The sequence below is a fragment of the Penicillium solitum genome (assembly GCF_028829755.1).
Source record: "Penicillium solitum strain IBT 25940 chromosome Unknown utg000003l_segment0_segment0, whole genome shotgun sequence".
Taxonomy (NCBI): Eukaryota; Fungi; Ascomycota; class Eurotiomycetes; order Eurotiales; family Aspergillaceae; genus Penicillium; species Penicillium solitum.
Genome location: NW_027072123.1, coordinates 3,908,804 through 3,922,784, shown reverse-complemented (window position 1 = coordinate 3,922,784; position 13,981 = coordinate 3,908,804). Strand labels below are relative to the sequence as shown.

Sequence of the window (13,981 nt, the reverse complement as noted above, 5' to 3'; positions counted from 1 at the left end):
CCGGAGATCCAGGGGCTTCCACCAACATGGTACACCAAACCGGTGGAAACTCAACAAAAAAAAAAAAAGAACGCACATTATAATTGGAGCCCCCTCATCCTCCCCCTCCCCCCTCCCCTGTCGTGAGGAGGGGTTCCCGAGACCGGGGGCAGCCCCCCGGTCTCTCGACGGTGTTCATGGAGGAATACGGAGGAGAATTTGCAAGGATACATTGTACATGTAGTCGTATGACCGAGACAAATTCACTCATTGCCTACTCCGGGGTGATCCTTTGGTCTCAGGTATCGGGGCCACTGTACTCCGTACAATGCACGCACATCATTTTATCCACGGAGTAGGTTTGTGCCTAACTGTGGGTTTGGAATGAGGTGCCTCGGAGGGTGGAGGGTTAGAGGGTCAAACTTCGGAGTACGAATTGGTTTGTGGAGTCGGCAGTTGGATTTGGTGCCCGTCGAATTTAATCAGAGAAAAGTTTCCTAGTGCGAGAATGTTGGGTTTTAATTTACTTCAGACGGGGCGTTGGGTTCTAGAACACAGATCAGGAACTGGGTTTATTTGTCCCTCAAAAGTTAACTTATCCTCGTGTAGAATATCAGTACGAAATTACATGCAATTTTAATTGTGCTGGAGTTTCATTGGACCTGGCGCCTATGTTGTAGGAGATATATTGTCGTCATCGCTGAAATATACATTATTGTACAACCCTCGAAAGCTATCTACAAACGAAACTATGATCACGGATAGATAGACCGAAAAGTTGAGAATAGTATACCATAGTTTGATCGGATAGAATCATGCAAGATGTACCATTGACAAAAATAAACGAAAAGCTGCACGCTCGCTCAACTCTCCATCAAACAGGGACCACCATTGCCCATCCCACATTACCACACCAAGTCCAGATGATTCACGAGAGGGGAGCAGGACAGGGAAAAGAGAAGAGAAAAGGGAGAAGAATATAGAAGACAGGGGAGAAAGGAGGCTCCTTTTCATTCATACATGATCCCACCCAATCTAGAAGGGGCAAGCGAAAAAAAAAACACACAAAAGAAAGGGTCGTCTGCTCATAGCGCAATAACTACAACAAAAAAGGTTGAATGCTCAAACCAGAATCCTTTCATCCAGTTACTTACTAGCTTCCCAGCCCACCCAGCTGCGGGGCATCACTCGCCAGACTTTGCATTCACCACTACGGAGGTCGTTCAGCTTGAAGCTCTCCATTTTGACCTTCTTGCTCTCACGGCCTTGCTCCCAGGCTCGGATCTTCTTCTTCGTGCCATCCCAATCAACCACGATGCCGACATGGTCGGGCTTTCCAACCTCGGCGCTGTACTTCTGGTGCATGGTGCCGCGGTGGCCCTGGAATCGGGCATTGCGGAAGCTGACGATATCACCGGCGCGGATTTCGTCATTCTGAGACACAGAGGCATTGGCCAGGTTGGAATAAACCGAGGCACCGTATCCGCGAGTGCCTACGGGAAGTAGCGCATCGGAAAGAGGATTGAGCAGGTACTGGACCAGCCCGAAAGGAGTGCCGTCCCCAACAGTAGAATTTTGGACCGAGTTGACGGCCTCCGAGATTCGGGTCCCAAGCTGAATATGAGCCTGCTCAAGCTGGTCCTGACGAAGCGGGAGCGGCGGGGGTTCATGGCGCTGCTCGAAGGAAGCATCCGCGGGGTTCTTGGAATCAAATTGGACATTCAAGATTGTTTGCGAGTAATCGATGAACAGGATATAGACGTCCTTCGAGACTGTTGTTTTGCCACTGCGGTTCGTGGATGCGGTTTCCTCGATCTCGAAAAGCAGATCATTGCGATTCTGGAAAGCTGGAGGCGGGGTGTTGGGTTTAGTCCACCAGAGGGTATACGTGGCGAAATCAACATCGGTGGCGATGTAGCCTTGGTCAATAGATGGGCGAGAAATATCCATGGACCGACGAAGGTTAGGTTGATTTCTTAGAAGGTCCATAGATGCGCGCTGGGTTCGGGCTGCGGACGGGGATGGCAAACTCGAAGACTGGCTTTGAGGAGGCATAGGCGCCAGTGAAAGACGCTTCTCATTCAAGGCAGAGGGTCTTTCTTTTACTGGGCTCTGCACAGGGGGTGCATCATACAGATCGTCATATTCATCGGCCGCTTGCTGTGGTGGGAAAGGAGGAGGGGCCTCTGGGCGACCGAGCGGGAGGGGCGGAGATGTCGGGAGACCATGCCGGGGAGCGGCGTAGTTGAAAGGATCATACTCAACATCATCATCGTCGCTCACCTGCTCTCTGTTCGGCGGAGGCGGCGGGGGTCCTCTGGGTGTGTCGATAGACGCACGGGCATTCCGGGGCGGCTGGCTTGGGGGTGGAGGCGGAACTGCTCTGGGAGCCGTGGGCGGAGGAGGTGGGGGGTGCCGGGATTCCTGGGGGCTGCGCGGGGACTGAATAGAGTGGTCGTCGGTGATAATACCCTCGTCAAAGCTTGAGTCACGCTCGTGAGCTTTCAGAGCATCCTTGTGTTTCACTCCCGATGCGATATCAGTGTCGTAGTCTCCATCATATTCAGTCACCTCTCCTTCCGCTTCTTCTCCAGCCTGTCGAGGAGCGGCTAACGCACTCGTGCGACTATCGGCGGTAGATCGGCGACTAAGCTGATCGGGGGGTGGGGGAGGGGGACCGCGGCCTTGCGATGATGGTGGCATAGGCGGATTGACTGGAATAGGAGGTGGTAGACGGCTAGCTCTCTTTTCAGCCGCAGGGGTCGAAGCCGTAGAGGGCACAGGGTCATATGTTGAGGAGCGGCGAGAATCAATCTGATCAGGTATCGCAGGTGCAGGCACGGCTGGGGGAGCAGCCGAGGTGTTCAGCGACAGATTCGATGTGTGGACCGACAATTCATCATCAGACTCTTCACCCTTGTCGGCAGTTGTGGGCCGTGGTGGAGGAGGAGCTGGTCGGCCTGTATATCATGGTTAACGCCCACGTCAAATAATTTGTTTCAGGATCTGGGTACTTACCGGCAGGAACTGGCGGAGGGGAAGCTGGTGGCTCACCTGGGACAGTCGGGACGGGTCTTGACTCTCGAGGAGGTGGAGGAGGTGCGGAACGATCTGCGACTATCAGAAATTGAAACCATGCATTACACCGCCGGAGAATATCTTACCTTGAGATGGGGGAGCCGGGGCCGGACGATCAACAGAGGTACGAGGCTGTGCACCTCCGTGGATGACCTCCTCGACGTCCGGCACGTCGCGTGCAGAGTGTTGTTCCGTGAGAGGAGTTGCCGAAGGCTCCTCCTCTTCCTTCTCCACTTCAATAGAAGAAGGTGCCGGCTTGCTAGCCACGTTCATTCCAGGCAGGGGGATCATAGGAACTGGGGGCGCATTGGCAGGGGAAGTGGGCTCAGACTCGAGCTCTCCAAGCCTCTTCTCTGACTCGCCGGGAGTCTTGGCCTTGCGAGCACCACCGGCACTAGACATGCCAGGCATACCTCCAGCAGGCGGGCCGAAGAGACCCATCATACCCATCCCACCGCTCATCTTAGCCATTCGCTCACGCAGTTCCATTCTGCGCTTGGTTTCAGGATCCATCTCCTCCTCTTCCTCTGCGTCGCCCTCGTCTTCAACGTCCGCCTCGGGAGTTTGCTCGACCGCACGAGTCGACGGTTGGCGCTGGGAGACCGGACGAGGCTGAGGCTGATCTTCCTCATCATCCTTGCTAGCGGATGTCTCGCCTGCATCCTCGGAGTCTGCAGCAGCAGAGTCGTCGGCATCATTGGCGTCACTCCCGATTTCTTGGGTGGGCGAGAATGGGACAGGGGGCTGTGGAGGAAGGGGTGCAGCCCTCAAGGTATCAACACTAGGATCCCGGGTAGCCGAGGATTCCTCGACAGAGGGAGCCTCCTGTTCTTCATCAGGCACGGGAGCCACATGTTCATCCGTCGACTTCTTAGGAGGGGGGCGGGAGGGCTTTTCTTTCTTCTGGGCTGCTTCTGCATGGCGCTGAGCTTGCTCTAATTGTTGCTTCTGGAGCAAAGCAATTCGGTCTTTCAGGCTAGTTGGCTTGGGCCGGTCCTCTGCGCCCTCTTCGCCGCCTTCAATAGGAGCAGGCCGGCTTTCAGAAACCGGAGGCTCCCGGGAAATTTGTTCTTTCACATCGGGATCCTCCTCTCTTTTGTAGACCTTGGGTGCGGGTTCTCTTGGTGGAGGCTTGTAGGCGTCCCGGCTAGGAGGCGGAGCGACGAAAGGCTTCTTGATGAAAGACGGCTGGGAACCACCCGGTTTGAATGGCGTAACTGGTGCTGCAGCAGGTTTGTTGAATGCAGCAATACGATCCCTGAATGAGGACCCCGAAGGTTTCTCTGCCACAGCTGGAGGCGAAGCTTTTGAGGGCGCTTTGGCTGCGGGTTCAGTTGCGGCCACGGGAGGGGCCGGAGCGGGCGCCTTTGCCGGCTGCGGAGGCGAGGATGCAACTTCTGCTATAGGGGCACTCGCACGTAGAGGAGACTGAGGAAGAGGTGCCTGCGGGGATGCAATCTCATAATCCTCCTCTGTGGGCTGCACCTCTGGCTCGGGCTCGGGCTCAGCTTGCTTGGTTTCGGTCACGGGGGATTCTACTGGCACCGGCTCGGGCTCCTTTTTTGGCCTGGGTCGAGATGGCCTCGGAGGGGCCGGGGGCTCGTATTTCTCAACGAAGTTCTTCGGGAATATACCCTCCTGCTTGGCCCCCTGGGCGTCTGAATATTCGCCGTAGTACCAATCGTCGTCCTCGAGGGCGGTGACGGTCACGATTTGACCGATCGGGAAGTTGAGATCGTCATCGTGGCCCGAAGCATACTCGAAGACCGAGCGGACCGTAAATGGCGGACTTGACATCTGGAAAGTCGAAACCGATGTTCAGACTTTAGGACAATCGGTGTGGAGCGAGGAATGCTGAACGAGTCTGTGACGCAATGACGCTAGAATATCTGTACAGAGCGAATCGCCAGCTTCAATACGTTTAGCATGTAGCGATATTTGAAGCGAAACGAATCAATTCCTTTGTGGTACGAAGGCGTGTCAGCTTAGATGAAACGGAGGTCAACGAGTGGGTGCCTACGACTAGGAGATGAGGGGGGAGGGGGGTAACTGCGGAAGCACTCACGGCGTGGAGAACCGAACACCCTAGGCAGGGCCAGCAAAGATTCGATGCAAGATGGGGGGAAAAAGAACACGGTCGGAAAGACAAAAAAAAAGTAGTAGGGGAAGAGGATGTAGTGAGGTGGTCGTCACTTGGCGGGATGAGGGAAATGGGCTCCACTGGGCGATCGGCGGCTAACACATCAACCAGGGAACACGCACATGAGGGGAACTGCCGTTCTATATCAAATGGATTTTATATTGATTTCAGATCGATGTACGTAGGTGTCCAACTTGTTTTCAAGAGAGGTATATTAGATAGCTTGGTACATGTAGGGTTAGGTAGCTTGGACAGCTATACATGTTAGTTATATAGGCGAAGAGAAATATTCTATTTATGTAAATTGTACAAAAAACCGAGTAATTATATACTACTCCGTACATGTAGTATACAATATGTACAAGCTATGCGATCCCCAAAGTCAAAGATGAAACCTCCTTTTATTATAAAAAGTCCTAAATGCCCAAAGCCTACGTCAGCAGTGAAGCGTCCCATTGGGGGTCAATCCGGGGTTTTTCGCCTCTTCCGCTTTGGAGCCGAATTCTGCTGGTTTCATTTTATTTTTTTCGATTTCGTCTCTTTACAACTCAACTCATTTTCAATTCAACTTACCTTGGGTGATATTCCAGGGACCCCAATTATAAATCATGGCACAGCAAGGGCCAAGCCACCCTCTCAAGACCTCTCTTCCCGAGACATATGCCGCCATCAATGCCCAGCAACCCCCACCTTCATACCTATACCCTTCACAAGAAGAGCAAGACAAATACCTAGAAGGTAGGCCCGGTGCGACCCAACAGCACCTCGAAGTCGCTCTGGAACACGCGCAGCAGATCCAGACCCAAAAAGACGCCGAAGATGTGATCCTAAACCGCATCCTCGAGCTCCTTGAGCTCCCCTCCTCCCCGACTGCGGACCCTGCCACACCATCCCAAGAAGACACCGTAAAACTCAAATACGCACTCGCCCCATTCCGCCCCAGCGACTACGACAATCTGATCCTGGAGCGAAACTTCGAAGATTTGTGCGGGTATACTCTATGTCCTCGCAAGCATCGCAAGAAAAACGGCCCACAAGGCGGGTTCCAATTTAAATACGGTCCCAAAGGAAGTGGGCCAGGAGGACGCGGCCGCAGCGTGGATATCGTTTCTGAGGACCGCGTCGAAAAATGGTGCTCAGATGCATGCGCAGAGCGTGCTCTTTGGATCCGCGTGCAGCTGTCCGAGAAGCCTGTGTGGGAACGACGGGCGGGCGATACGCGGGGCACGACCATTTTACTACTCGAAGAAGCCCGCGCCAAACGCCTGAAGGCACCAGCGGCTACTAGCAGTGTCTCTTCCGTTGTGGATGATTTGCAGAGCATGGGACTTGGGAATCGCGATCGGTCCCGGGAGCTTGCGTTGGAACGCGGCGATACCAGTTTGATTCGTCCGGATGGACGTGTCAACGTCGATATCAGAGAAAATCAACGTGGTCCGCAGCAGGTTGCTGACGCTCCACAAATGCGCCCGGAGGACGCAAATGGCGGTTCCATTGAAGGATACGTGCCCAGGGAGCGACGAGACGTGGACCAGGATGGAGACATAGATCTGCTCGATCAGATCTGATATAGCAGGGGTGCCATGGGATTTCCAACGGGCTTTCGGCGTTCTACTTTTTAATACCCGATCAATGGTGACATTGACACATGAGTAATGAACAATCTACGCAGAGACCATATGTATGGCTATAGGCTGGTCAGCAGGACTTATACATCGATACATGGATATGTATAATATAAATCCGACATGACTCAGACCACCAAAGGTCTCGAGTCTTTAGAATGAGGTTACCCCCAGTCCAAGAACTCCTACGTAGTCCAACCTAGAGAGTTAACTCATAGGTAGACACGAGAGGGGAAAAAAAATTGGCAATCAAGCGTCATCTCCTTTCGGAGAATCAGCGACACCTTTCTCAAAGAGAATCATGTTTATTCATTCCTCATCCAGGAATAGCCTTCCACACTAGCTAAACCATGCTAGCCGGGCGAAAAGCCAGCCAGAACAGACATTTGGGTACCGCCAAGGGTCGACCGAAGGCCAGGTATGAACTTTTGTTTTCGTTATTCCGGGCGCTGGATTTAGCGGGGACCGAAACGACGGGGGCGCTCGGCCTGCTGCTGCTGGCTGACGGCAACAACGTTGACCTTGAGGTTGTCGAACTGTAGAGATATATATTAGATATATGCCAAGATATTGTGTTGTGTAGTGAAAACTTACGCCAAGGGACTTGAGGAGGTCCTTGGTGTCGGCGTCAACGTCGAGCTGACCGGACTCGGTCTGGGAGACGTCGAGAGCGGAGACCTCAGGAACGTACTGATCCTTGCGCTCACGCTCCTCCTCCTGAAGCTTGAAGGAGATACCGCGGACGGGACCACGCTGGATGCGCTTCATCAGGTGGGTAGTGTAACCAGCGATCTAGAAGAAATTGTGAATCAGAATTGGAGCTCTCGAGTTGTTGGTTCCAATGTGTCGAATCTCACCTTGTTGCGAAGACGCTTGGAGGCAATGATGGCGATCTCATCACAGATACGCTTGTTGGTCTCGAAGTCGAGGGTCAACTTGGGGTAGTAACGCTCGATGATGACCTTAGCGGAGCGCTTGACTGTCTTGGTACGGACGCGACCCATTTTGGCGGTTGTTGGCTGGCGGAATGAATGTTCGAAGATCGAGAGTAGTCGTGCCGATTTGGATGAGTTTGAGAGCCGGCTTTCGCTTAGTCCTGTGCGGGTCCTTGCCCTAGGCCCTAATCAATAAATCACGTGGTCAGGTCATCGTGTTGGATTATGTAATCGTACTCAATACCGCGCTTACTATTTTAAGAAGGTAGCAAACACATCAAAAAGTACATCCCTAAGTGTACCATTCTCGAACTTATGTGTTACGTTATTCTCTCTTCAGTGAAGAATGGGTCTTTGCAATGATCGCTGTGAAAATAACTTGATATTGATGCATCGATTTATATGACATAGTCAGAAAAGAAAAATGAAAGTAGCTTTACACAAGCACCAAATCTATCATACATGGTACAATCCCTTGCACATCCATCCATACTTCATTTTCTCCTACGACTTAGAGTTGAGGTTATTGAGAAGGCTGCGTGCGACGTCCTCTGTCCCCCTCGTGGGTTGCCTCCGGGTCCGGTTCTCCCCGGAAGGCTGGAACCGAGGCTGGCCGAATGGCTGTCTGTCCAATCTTGGGACTATCGGGGATGGGGTATTGGCAACATCGGAGATGGTCAAGGTGCTCGGCTTGTGGTAGTCTTCGATTCCATAAGGAGCCTTGGCGGTTGCACTCGCGCGATAAGATGAAAGGCCAATACGGCCGTCGGAGTCAACCGAAGCCCGGATGGGAGTGACCCAGTATTTGCCTCCACCAGGGATGGATGCATCGAAGAAAGTCAGACCGGGCGGTGTGCCTTGCTCGACAAAGGTCATAGCATTCAAATCTTCGACAGCAATACCACCGATACCTGCGAGGGCACGTGCCATGCGTCCCTTAAAGCGGCCCTTGGGGCGCAAGATGCGAGCCTCTACAGGGCGCTGGTGGGCTTGTGGGCCAAACTGGGCATGGTTGTGAATCAGGGCGTGTGATCGCGTGTAGGACAGACCGGCAGACGGGTGTGTCTTGGGGGGTCCTGAGACGGCGTATTCGAATGAGGACAACTTGCTTCCAGGGGCTTGATAGTATTTGCGTCCGATACGCTCGCTGGGAACCGCCGGGGGGGAAGCGAGATCAAGTAGATCAAATACCACAGGACCGAGAGCGAATGGGTCATTGCGCAGAGTCTTAATGTAGGCATTGAACTCCGCATCGGTGACAGTTGTGGGTTGGGTGTCCAAGTCCTCTCCATTATCCTGTGCCAGTTTCCGGATCTCGGCAGACCGCTTAGCGACAAACTGCTCACGAAGCTTCTGCAGGAGCTCAGGCTTATTGCGAGTCACTTGCTTCAGGTACGCTGTGAACTCTGCCTCCGTCTGCCCAGCAAGCCAAGGGCCGGTGTGTCTGAATTGTTTGGCACCAGGTTCCTGGAGACCCTGGCTAGTCTCGGTGTTATCGAGATGCGTTTCGAACGGACTTTGGTGCCTTGGCACAACACTTGTAGCGTAATTGACTTTGGAGGGGAGAGACATAGGCATGTGCAGTTCCTGGAACTTCTCGAGGGTCACAGTGTGATCTGCGGCGGATTCGAAGTCGGTGACATGTTCATAGGTATCGAGGGCGTGCACCCTGACGACAGGTCTCGATGATTTCTCCGATGTCGACTTAGCCGGTAAAGGTCGTTTCAATCCCCAATCGCCTCGAGCTAGGGATGATTGTGGTGTAACGATGGAGGCTCGAATGGGGTGAGGCAGAGTTGCGGTGTCGGATTCTCTCGACGTTAGGTCATTGCGGCCCTTGAGAGTTTTAGGGAGTGCGAACAAACGCGAATTTCGCAGCAAATTCGCTGTTGGCGATAGCCTGGCGGAGGCCATCTTGTTCAATGGATTGACTATGTGATCTTGAATAGCTGGCGCGAGAAAAGTTGACCGGAGAACACGGGCCAAAGCGGTACGGGGAGCCGCAACGACCAAACCCGCGGTTTTATATCTATACGATGTAATCCGTACCTGAGATCCACCAATCTTTGCCGCGTACATTATTTTTATTATGGGATGTAAGATGCGGTGGCGCTTGATAAAATTCGTTATTTAAATTGCCTCGATACACGTAGTGGCAAAAGAAGAGTATTTGCTTTCCTCTTTTACAATGTATCCATCAATTCAATCTAGATCTATAAAATGAACTAGGATACTCCTAATTTAAGCACCAACAGCTAGAATAGAATCAATGGCGTCTGAGACTGTCTGTTTCAGTGGGCGGTACTTGAGTCCAAGGACCTTTTGCGACTTAGTGTTGTCAATCCCATAGATGTGTTCTGGGAAGTCGCTGGGAGCGTCTGCAGGGGGCAGCTTGGACTCCAATTGGGGGTGGGTCTCGCGAGCAATATCCGCAAGTTCCTTGTTCGAGAAGAAGCCAGCGGTGACAAAGAATCTTTCACCTCCTGCTTTAGGAACTTCAATGGCTCTAACATGTGCGAGGGCCACATCGCGCACATCCACCCACAGGAAATTGCCCGTTGGGGCTAATTTCTCCTTCATTTCGCCCTGGACGATATTTCTGAGGCGCTGGTTGGAGGTGTTGATGGCCTCAAGAGAGTTGAGATAATGAACGATCGGGCCAAATACCAGTGGTGGATTTATGGTAGCAAGATCGAAATTCGGCTTCTCCTTCTCGACGAAGGTCCAGGCTGCTTTCTCCGCAAAGGTCTGATATAGAACCGACTTAGCGCTGGCATTTACTCAGACTGGCCATCAAATATCACTTACCTTGCTACCACGGTAAACTGACGAGTGGTCCATCGCCTCCTCCCACGTCAACGGGTTCCATTCTTTCTCGCTGTAGACCTTGGGGTGCTGCTTGCCGTTCACAATGGCCGCGAAAGATGACGTGATTACCACTCGCTTTACGGTGGGGGCATATGCTTTGATTGCCTTCAAAATACCGGTTGTCCCCTTGATGGCCGGGTCAAGGAAGTCTTTCACCGGGTCCTGCACGTTAAAATGGAACGGAGATGCGGTATGGAGAACATAGTCAAAGGGAGGGTTTGATTTGACGGCCTGTTGTCTTTCCGTTAGTTGTGTATCTATCAAAGAAACGATCTTCTACTAACCTCATCAAATGCACCGTCTTTAGCTACATCCTCGACAATCACATAAGAGAGTTTCTCTTTCGAGACGTCGGGGTGAGCCTCAATAATTCGTTTGCCCTTCTCCTCCGATCGGACAGTAACAACCGTGTCAAAACTAGAGCCAAATTGTCAACCAACAATATGTATGTGATGCCTATGTGGCTAAATCATACCCATGCTGTAGCAGAATGTCAACAATATGGGCGGCGATGAAGCCGCTGCCTCCTAAAATGGATAATTAGATTTGGTTCGAGGCCATATTAAAATCACATACCAGTCAAGAGAACTTTAACCATTGTGAGAGATGACTTAAGGAGCTATAGATGTATGAAATGTTTAAGAATTAGGATAGAGAGGCAAAAGAGCGAGGAACCTGGCTTTTATGGTTCCCCTCAATCCCGTCATCCCCCGCAATGGCCTATTACAGCCTGGAAACCTTGGAAGCTTGACCAGCGATTACAAATGTAAGCATCGGTGTTTAGTTAATGGAGTTAAGGTGTTACATAACAATGTTGTTTAGCCAAATCCGTATTTTCGGAGATACTCCTAGAAGAGACCTCGCTATGGGCAGTCTATTTTCTTGCACTTTATAGTACATGATTCAATCCCAACCGTCCTAGGCAGTATTCTATATTTATTATTGACCCCATTCAATCGAATGGAAATTAAATAAAGGTAGCACTGGCCTACTTATATGCTCCGTCAAGACGGTGGAAGTATGCTCTACATAGGCCATGGGCATGAAATTGTATAACTCCATGGACTAGGCAAAATAAATATTAACTAATAAGATGTGATTTTAGTTATATATGTATGCATAGGGTACGAATAACCATCGATCTTAAACCCCATAAAGACGAAATTAGTATCTGGAAATACTGTTTAGCAATATTAACCAATGAGAGAGTTATGTATCGGTCCACGGGTGGTCCTGAAAAGGATATCATACCTAGGTACCTAGGTACGGTAGCTCTTCAAGTTACGAGGCTGTAGGGCCTCTGATTGGCTAGAAATTTCAAGATCACATTTTTGCCAAGAAAGAGTTGTTTATTGAACAATGAACAAGCACTATTAAAATGCGTAGTCAGTGGACCATTAGTTTTAATTATACCCCCCCCCTCTCTCTCTTCATTTCTCAGTCTGTAGCCAATAGGAGAGTTACCTACATATATTTTGTTTCTGTGTGCCGTCGATACTCCAATGCTCGTTTACCAAGATGTCTCTCAACAACGACATTTTTCTCCTTATCAGTGAGCACCTATATGACCAAAGCGATCAACTCAATCTTCTACTGGTGTGCCGTGATTGGTATTCGATCTTCCTCCCGAAAGCATACAAAACAATCTCTGTTGACGCCCCCAAAATCTATCCTCTTTCCCGCGCCGTTCGAAAGAATCCTAAAATAGGTACTGCCATCCAAAATCTGAGTGTCGATTGGTATCGCTCAGAGTCAGAACCTGGGAATGATTACGACGTCGATGGGCTTGTGGAAACCTTGAAGCAAGCGGGCGACGTCGCAGATGATCTTGCCGCATGGGAAGAAAGTTTGCGGACAGGATGCCCTGATGCCTGGCTCGCAGTGCTTGTGCTATCGCTCGAGTCTATCAAGAGTATGACTCTGAGATTTTCACACTCGCCCTATTTCCTACCCATGGTAACGCGAATTGCCGCCAATGGAAATCTATCCAGCCCGAAGCCAGTTCTCCAACTGCTAGAAAGCGTGGACATTTGGGAGGACGATCCCAAGCAATACTACCTGGCGAATGAACTGCTGCCATTCTTCTACCTCCCTGCCATGCGAGTGTTCACTGCAGGGGGGGTCTGTGAAGTTGACCCCGGCATCGTGTCACTTAAGGCGGGGACCTCTACGATCAGGAAAATCGATCTTGGTCGGTTGAATACGAATAACGGGGGCAATGGCTTCGCCGAATACATCATTTCGTGTGCCAATTTGGAGTTCTTTGACTATCAGCACGATGACAAAAGCATATGGGGTGAAGTCTACACAGACTTTTGCCCTCTTCTATTCTACAACGCACTATGTTCCCAAAAGCACAGCCTTAGGGAACTTCGATTGAATAATAATGGATCGACCGGACAGAGCGGGTTTGATGAAGACACCAAGGAATTCAATGGGTTTGGATCCCTAGCCGAATTCCACCAGCTACGTGAGCTTCGGATGCCATTGCGCACACTTTTGCAATTTGGCTCAAGTGATCGGCCGAAAGTATCTCTCCTGGAGGTTCTTCCACCAAGCCTGGAATTCCTCAATCTTGCCCACTATCACGAGGAGGACTTCGACATTGTTAACAAGAATCTTCAGACCATGCTAGCGCAACGAGAGCGGCTACCGAATCTCAAAAGAATTGAGATCCAGCCTTACGTTTTGGTGATGACTGCAGGGGCTATCGTTCACTCAACGAACTTTAGAGTTCAAGAGTCAACACAACAATCCTTTCTGCCATTTGACATGGCCTGTCGTGAAATGGGAATTCAGTTTGGCTTCAGCAAGGAGGGCAACTGCAGGCTTACCACTGAATGATACATTGGGCGCAAACACAAAGCGAAGAACTGATCATGCTTGAAATACTAGATAAAAAAAAGTGGCTGCTTATACGGCCTATCCTTGACATTATATTTAAACTCGGTATTGCAATGTCTTTTTGGGTGTCTTTTTATATGAGAAATATGGTAAAGGCACAGATGTTAGGCTGTCTGGATTATCCATGCCAACGGATAGTCTGGGTGACGTATTTGGTCCCGCGGATAATATGACTCGATTCTCAGACACATTGGAATTTTAAAAAAAGGCGACATCAGAAGTATACTATGTAAACACACAAAGGTTAAAATAAGTATGAAGATAGTATGTAGTGATTACTTATAGAGTGGTTGTAGATGGTCGAGGGTGTTGGGTTGCACGCGGGAACTCCAAACCTGGTCCGTGCACCACTCGACCTTCTCCAAGCCTCACACATGACCCTCCCTCTACCATCCAACTTTATGCGCTCTGCGTGTTTTTATTTTATGGCCTAGACCTTGTATTCCAATGTC

General features: G+C 50.8%; 6 protein-coding genes across 6 annotated transcripts; 2 read left to right on the top strand and 4 right to left on the bottom strand.

Moving 5' to 3' along the window:
- Positions 1-1,125: 1,125 nt before the first annotated feature.
- On the bottom strand, positions 1,126-4,854 carry N7455_005414 (SH3 domain protein; the record flags this gene model as incomplete). Its single annotated transcript, XM_040961129.2, has 3 exons — positions 1,126-2,939; positions 2,998-3,090; positions 3,144-4,854. 3 exons carry the CDS (start codon positions 4,852-4,854, stop codon positions 1,126-1,128), a joined length of 3,618 nt encoding a protein of 1,205 aa, XP_040808383.2.
- A 951-nt stretch (positions 4,855-5,805) lies between these two features.
- N7455_005413 (Rtr1/RPAP2 family protein phosphatase) lies at positions 5,806-6,765 on the top strand (the record flags this gene model as incomplete). Its single annotated transcript, XM_040961158.2, has 1 exon — positions 5,806-6,765. The coding sequence occupies one exon, from the start codon at positions 5,806-5,808 to the stop codon at positions 6,763-6,765; it is 960 nt and encodes a 319-aa protein (XP_040808380.1).
- Positions 6,766-7,277: 512 nt separating this feature from the next.
- N7455_005412 (40S ribosomal protein eS17) lies at positions 7,278-7,826 on the bottom strand (the record flags this gene model as incomplete). The annotated part of the gene is made up of 3 exons (XM_040961160.2): positions 7,278-7,358; positions 7,417-7,614; positions 7,680-7,826. 3 exons carry the CDS (start codon positions 7,824-7,826, stop codon positions 7,278-7,280), a joined length of 426 nt encoding a protein of 141 aa, XP_040808426.1.
- Positions 7,827-8,261: 435 nt separating this feature from the next.
- Positions 8,262-9,671, bottom strand: N7455_005411 (mitochondrial 37S ribosomal protein bS1m; the record flags this gene model as incomplete). The annotated part of the gene is made up of 1 exon (XM_040961144.2): positions 8,262-9,671. The coding sequence occupies one exon, from the start codon at positions 9,669-9,671 to the stop codon at positions 8,262-8,264; it is 1,410 nt and encodes a 469-aa protein (XP_040808387.1).
- Positions 9,672-9,985: 314 nt separating this feature from the next.
- Positions 9,986-11,274, bottom strand: N7455_005410 (SDR family oxidoreductase). The gene is made up of 5 exons (XM_040961155.2): positions 11,202-11,274; positions 11,101-11,152; positions 10,910-11,042; positions 10,566-10,856; positions 9,986-10,505 (listed from the first exon to the last, which is right to left on the bottom strand). Exons 1-5 carry the CDS (start codon positions 11,221-11,223, stop codon positions 9,999-10,001), a joined length of 1,005 nt encoding a protein of 334 aa, XP_040808409.2. The 5' UTR covers positions 11,224-11,274; the 3' UTR covers positions 9,986-9,998.
- Positions 11,275-12,143: 869 nt separating this feature from the next.
- On the top strand, positions 12,144-13,469 carry N7455_005409 (uncharacterized protein; the record flags this gene model as incomplete). The annotated part of the gene is made up of 1 exon (XM_040961175.2): positions 12,144-13,469. One exon carries the CDS (start codon positions 12,144-12,146, stop codon positions 13,467-13,469), a length of 1,326 nt encoding a protein of 441 aa, XP_040808421.2.
- Between the last annotated feature and the right edge of the window lie 512 nt (positions 13,470-13,981).

What these genes read in the sequence shown, in the direction of transcription:
- N7455_005410 (XM_040961155.2), bottom strand. Translation starts at nt 11,223, where the DNA reads ATGGTTAAAGTTCTCTTGACTG. An exon ending in AAGACGGTGCATTTGATGAG is followed by an intron (nt 10,857 to 10,909) that starts GTTAGTAGAAGA and finishes GAAAGACAACAG; the next exon opens with GCCGTCAAATCAAACCCTCC. An exon ending in CAGTTTACCGTGGTAGCAAG is followed by an intron (nt 10,506 to 10,565) that starts GTAAGTGATATT and finishes GTTCTATATCAG; the next exon opens with ACCTTTGCGGAGAAAGCAGC.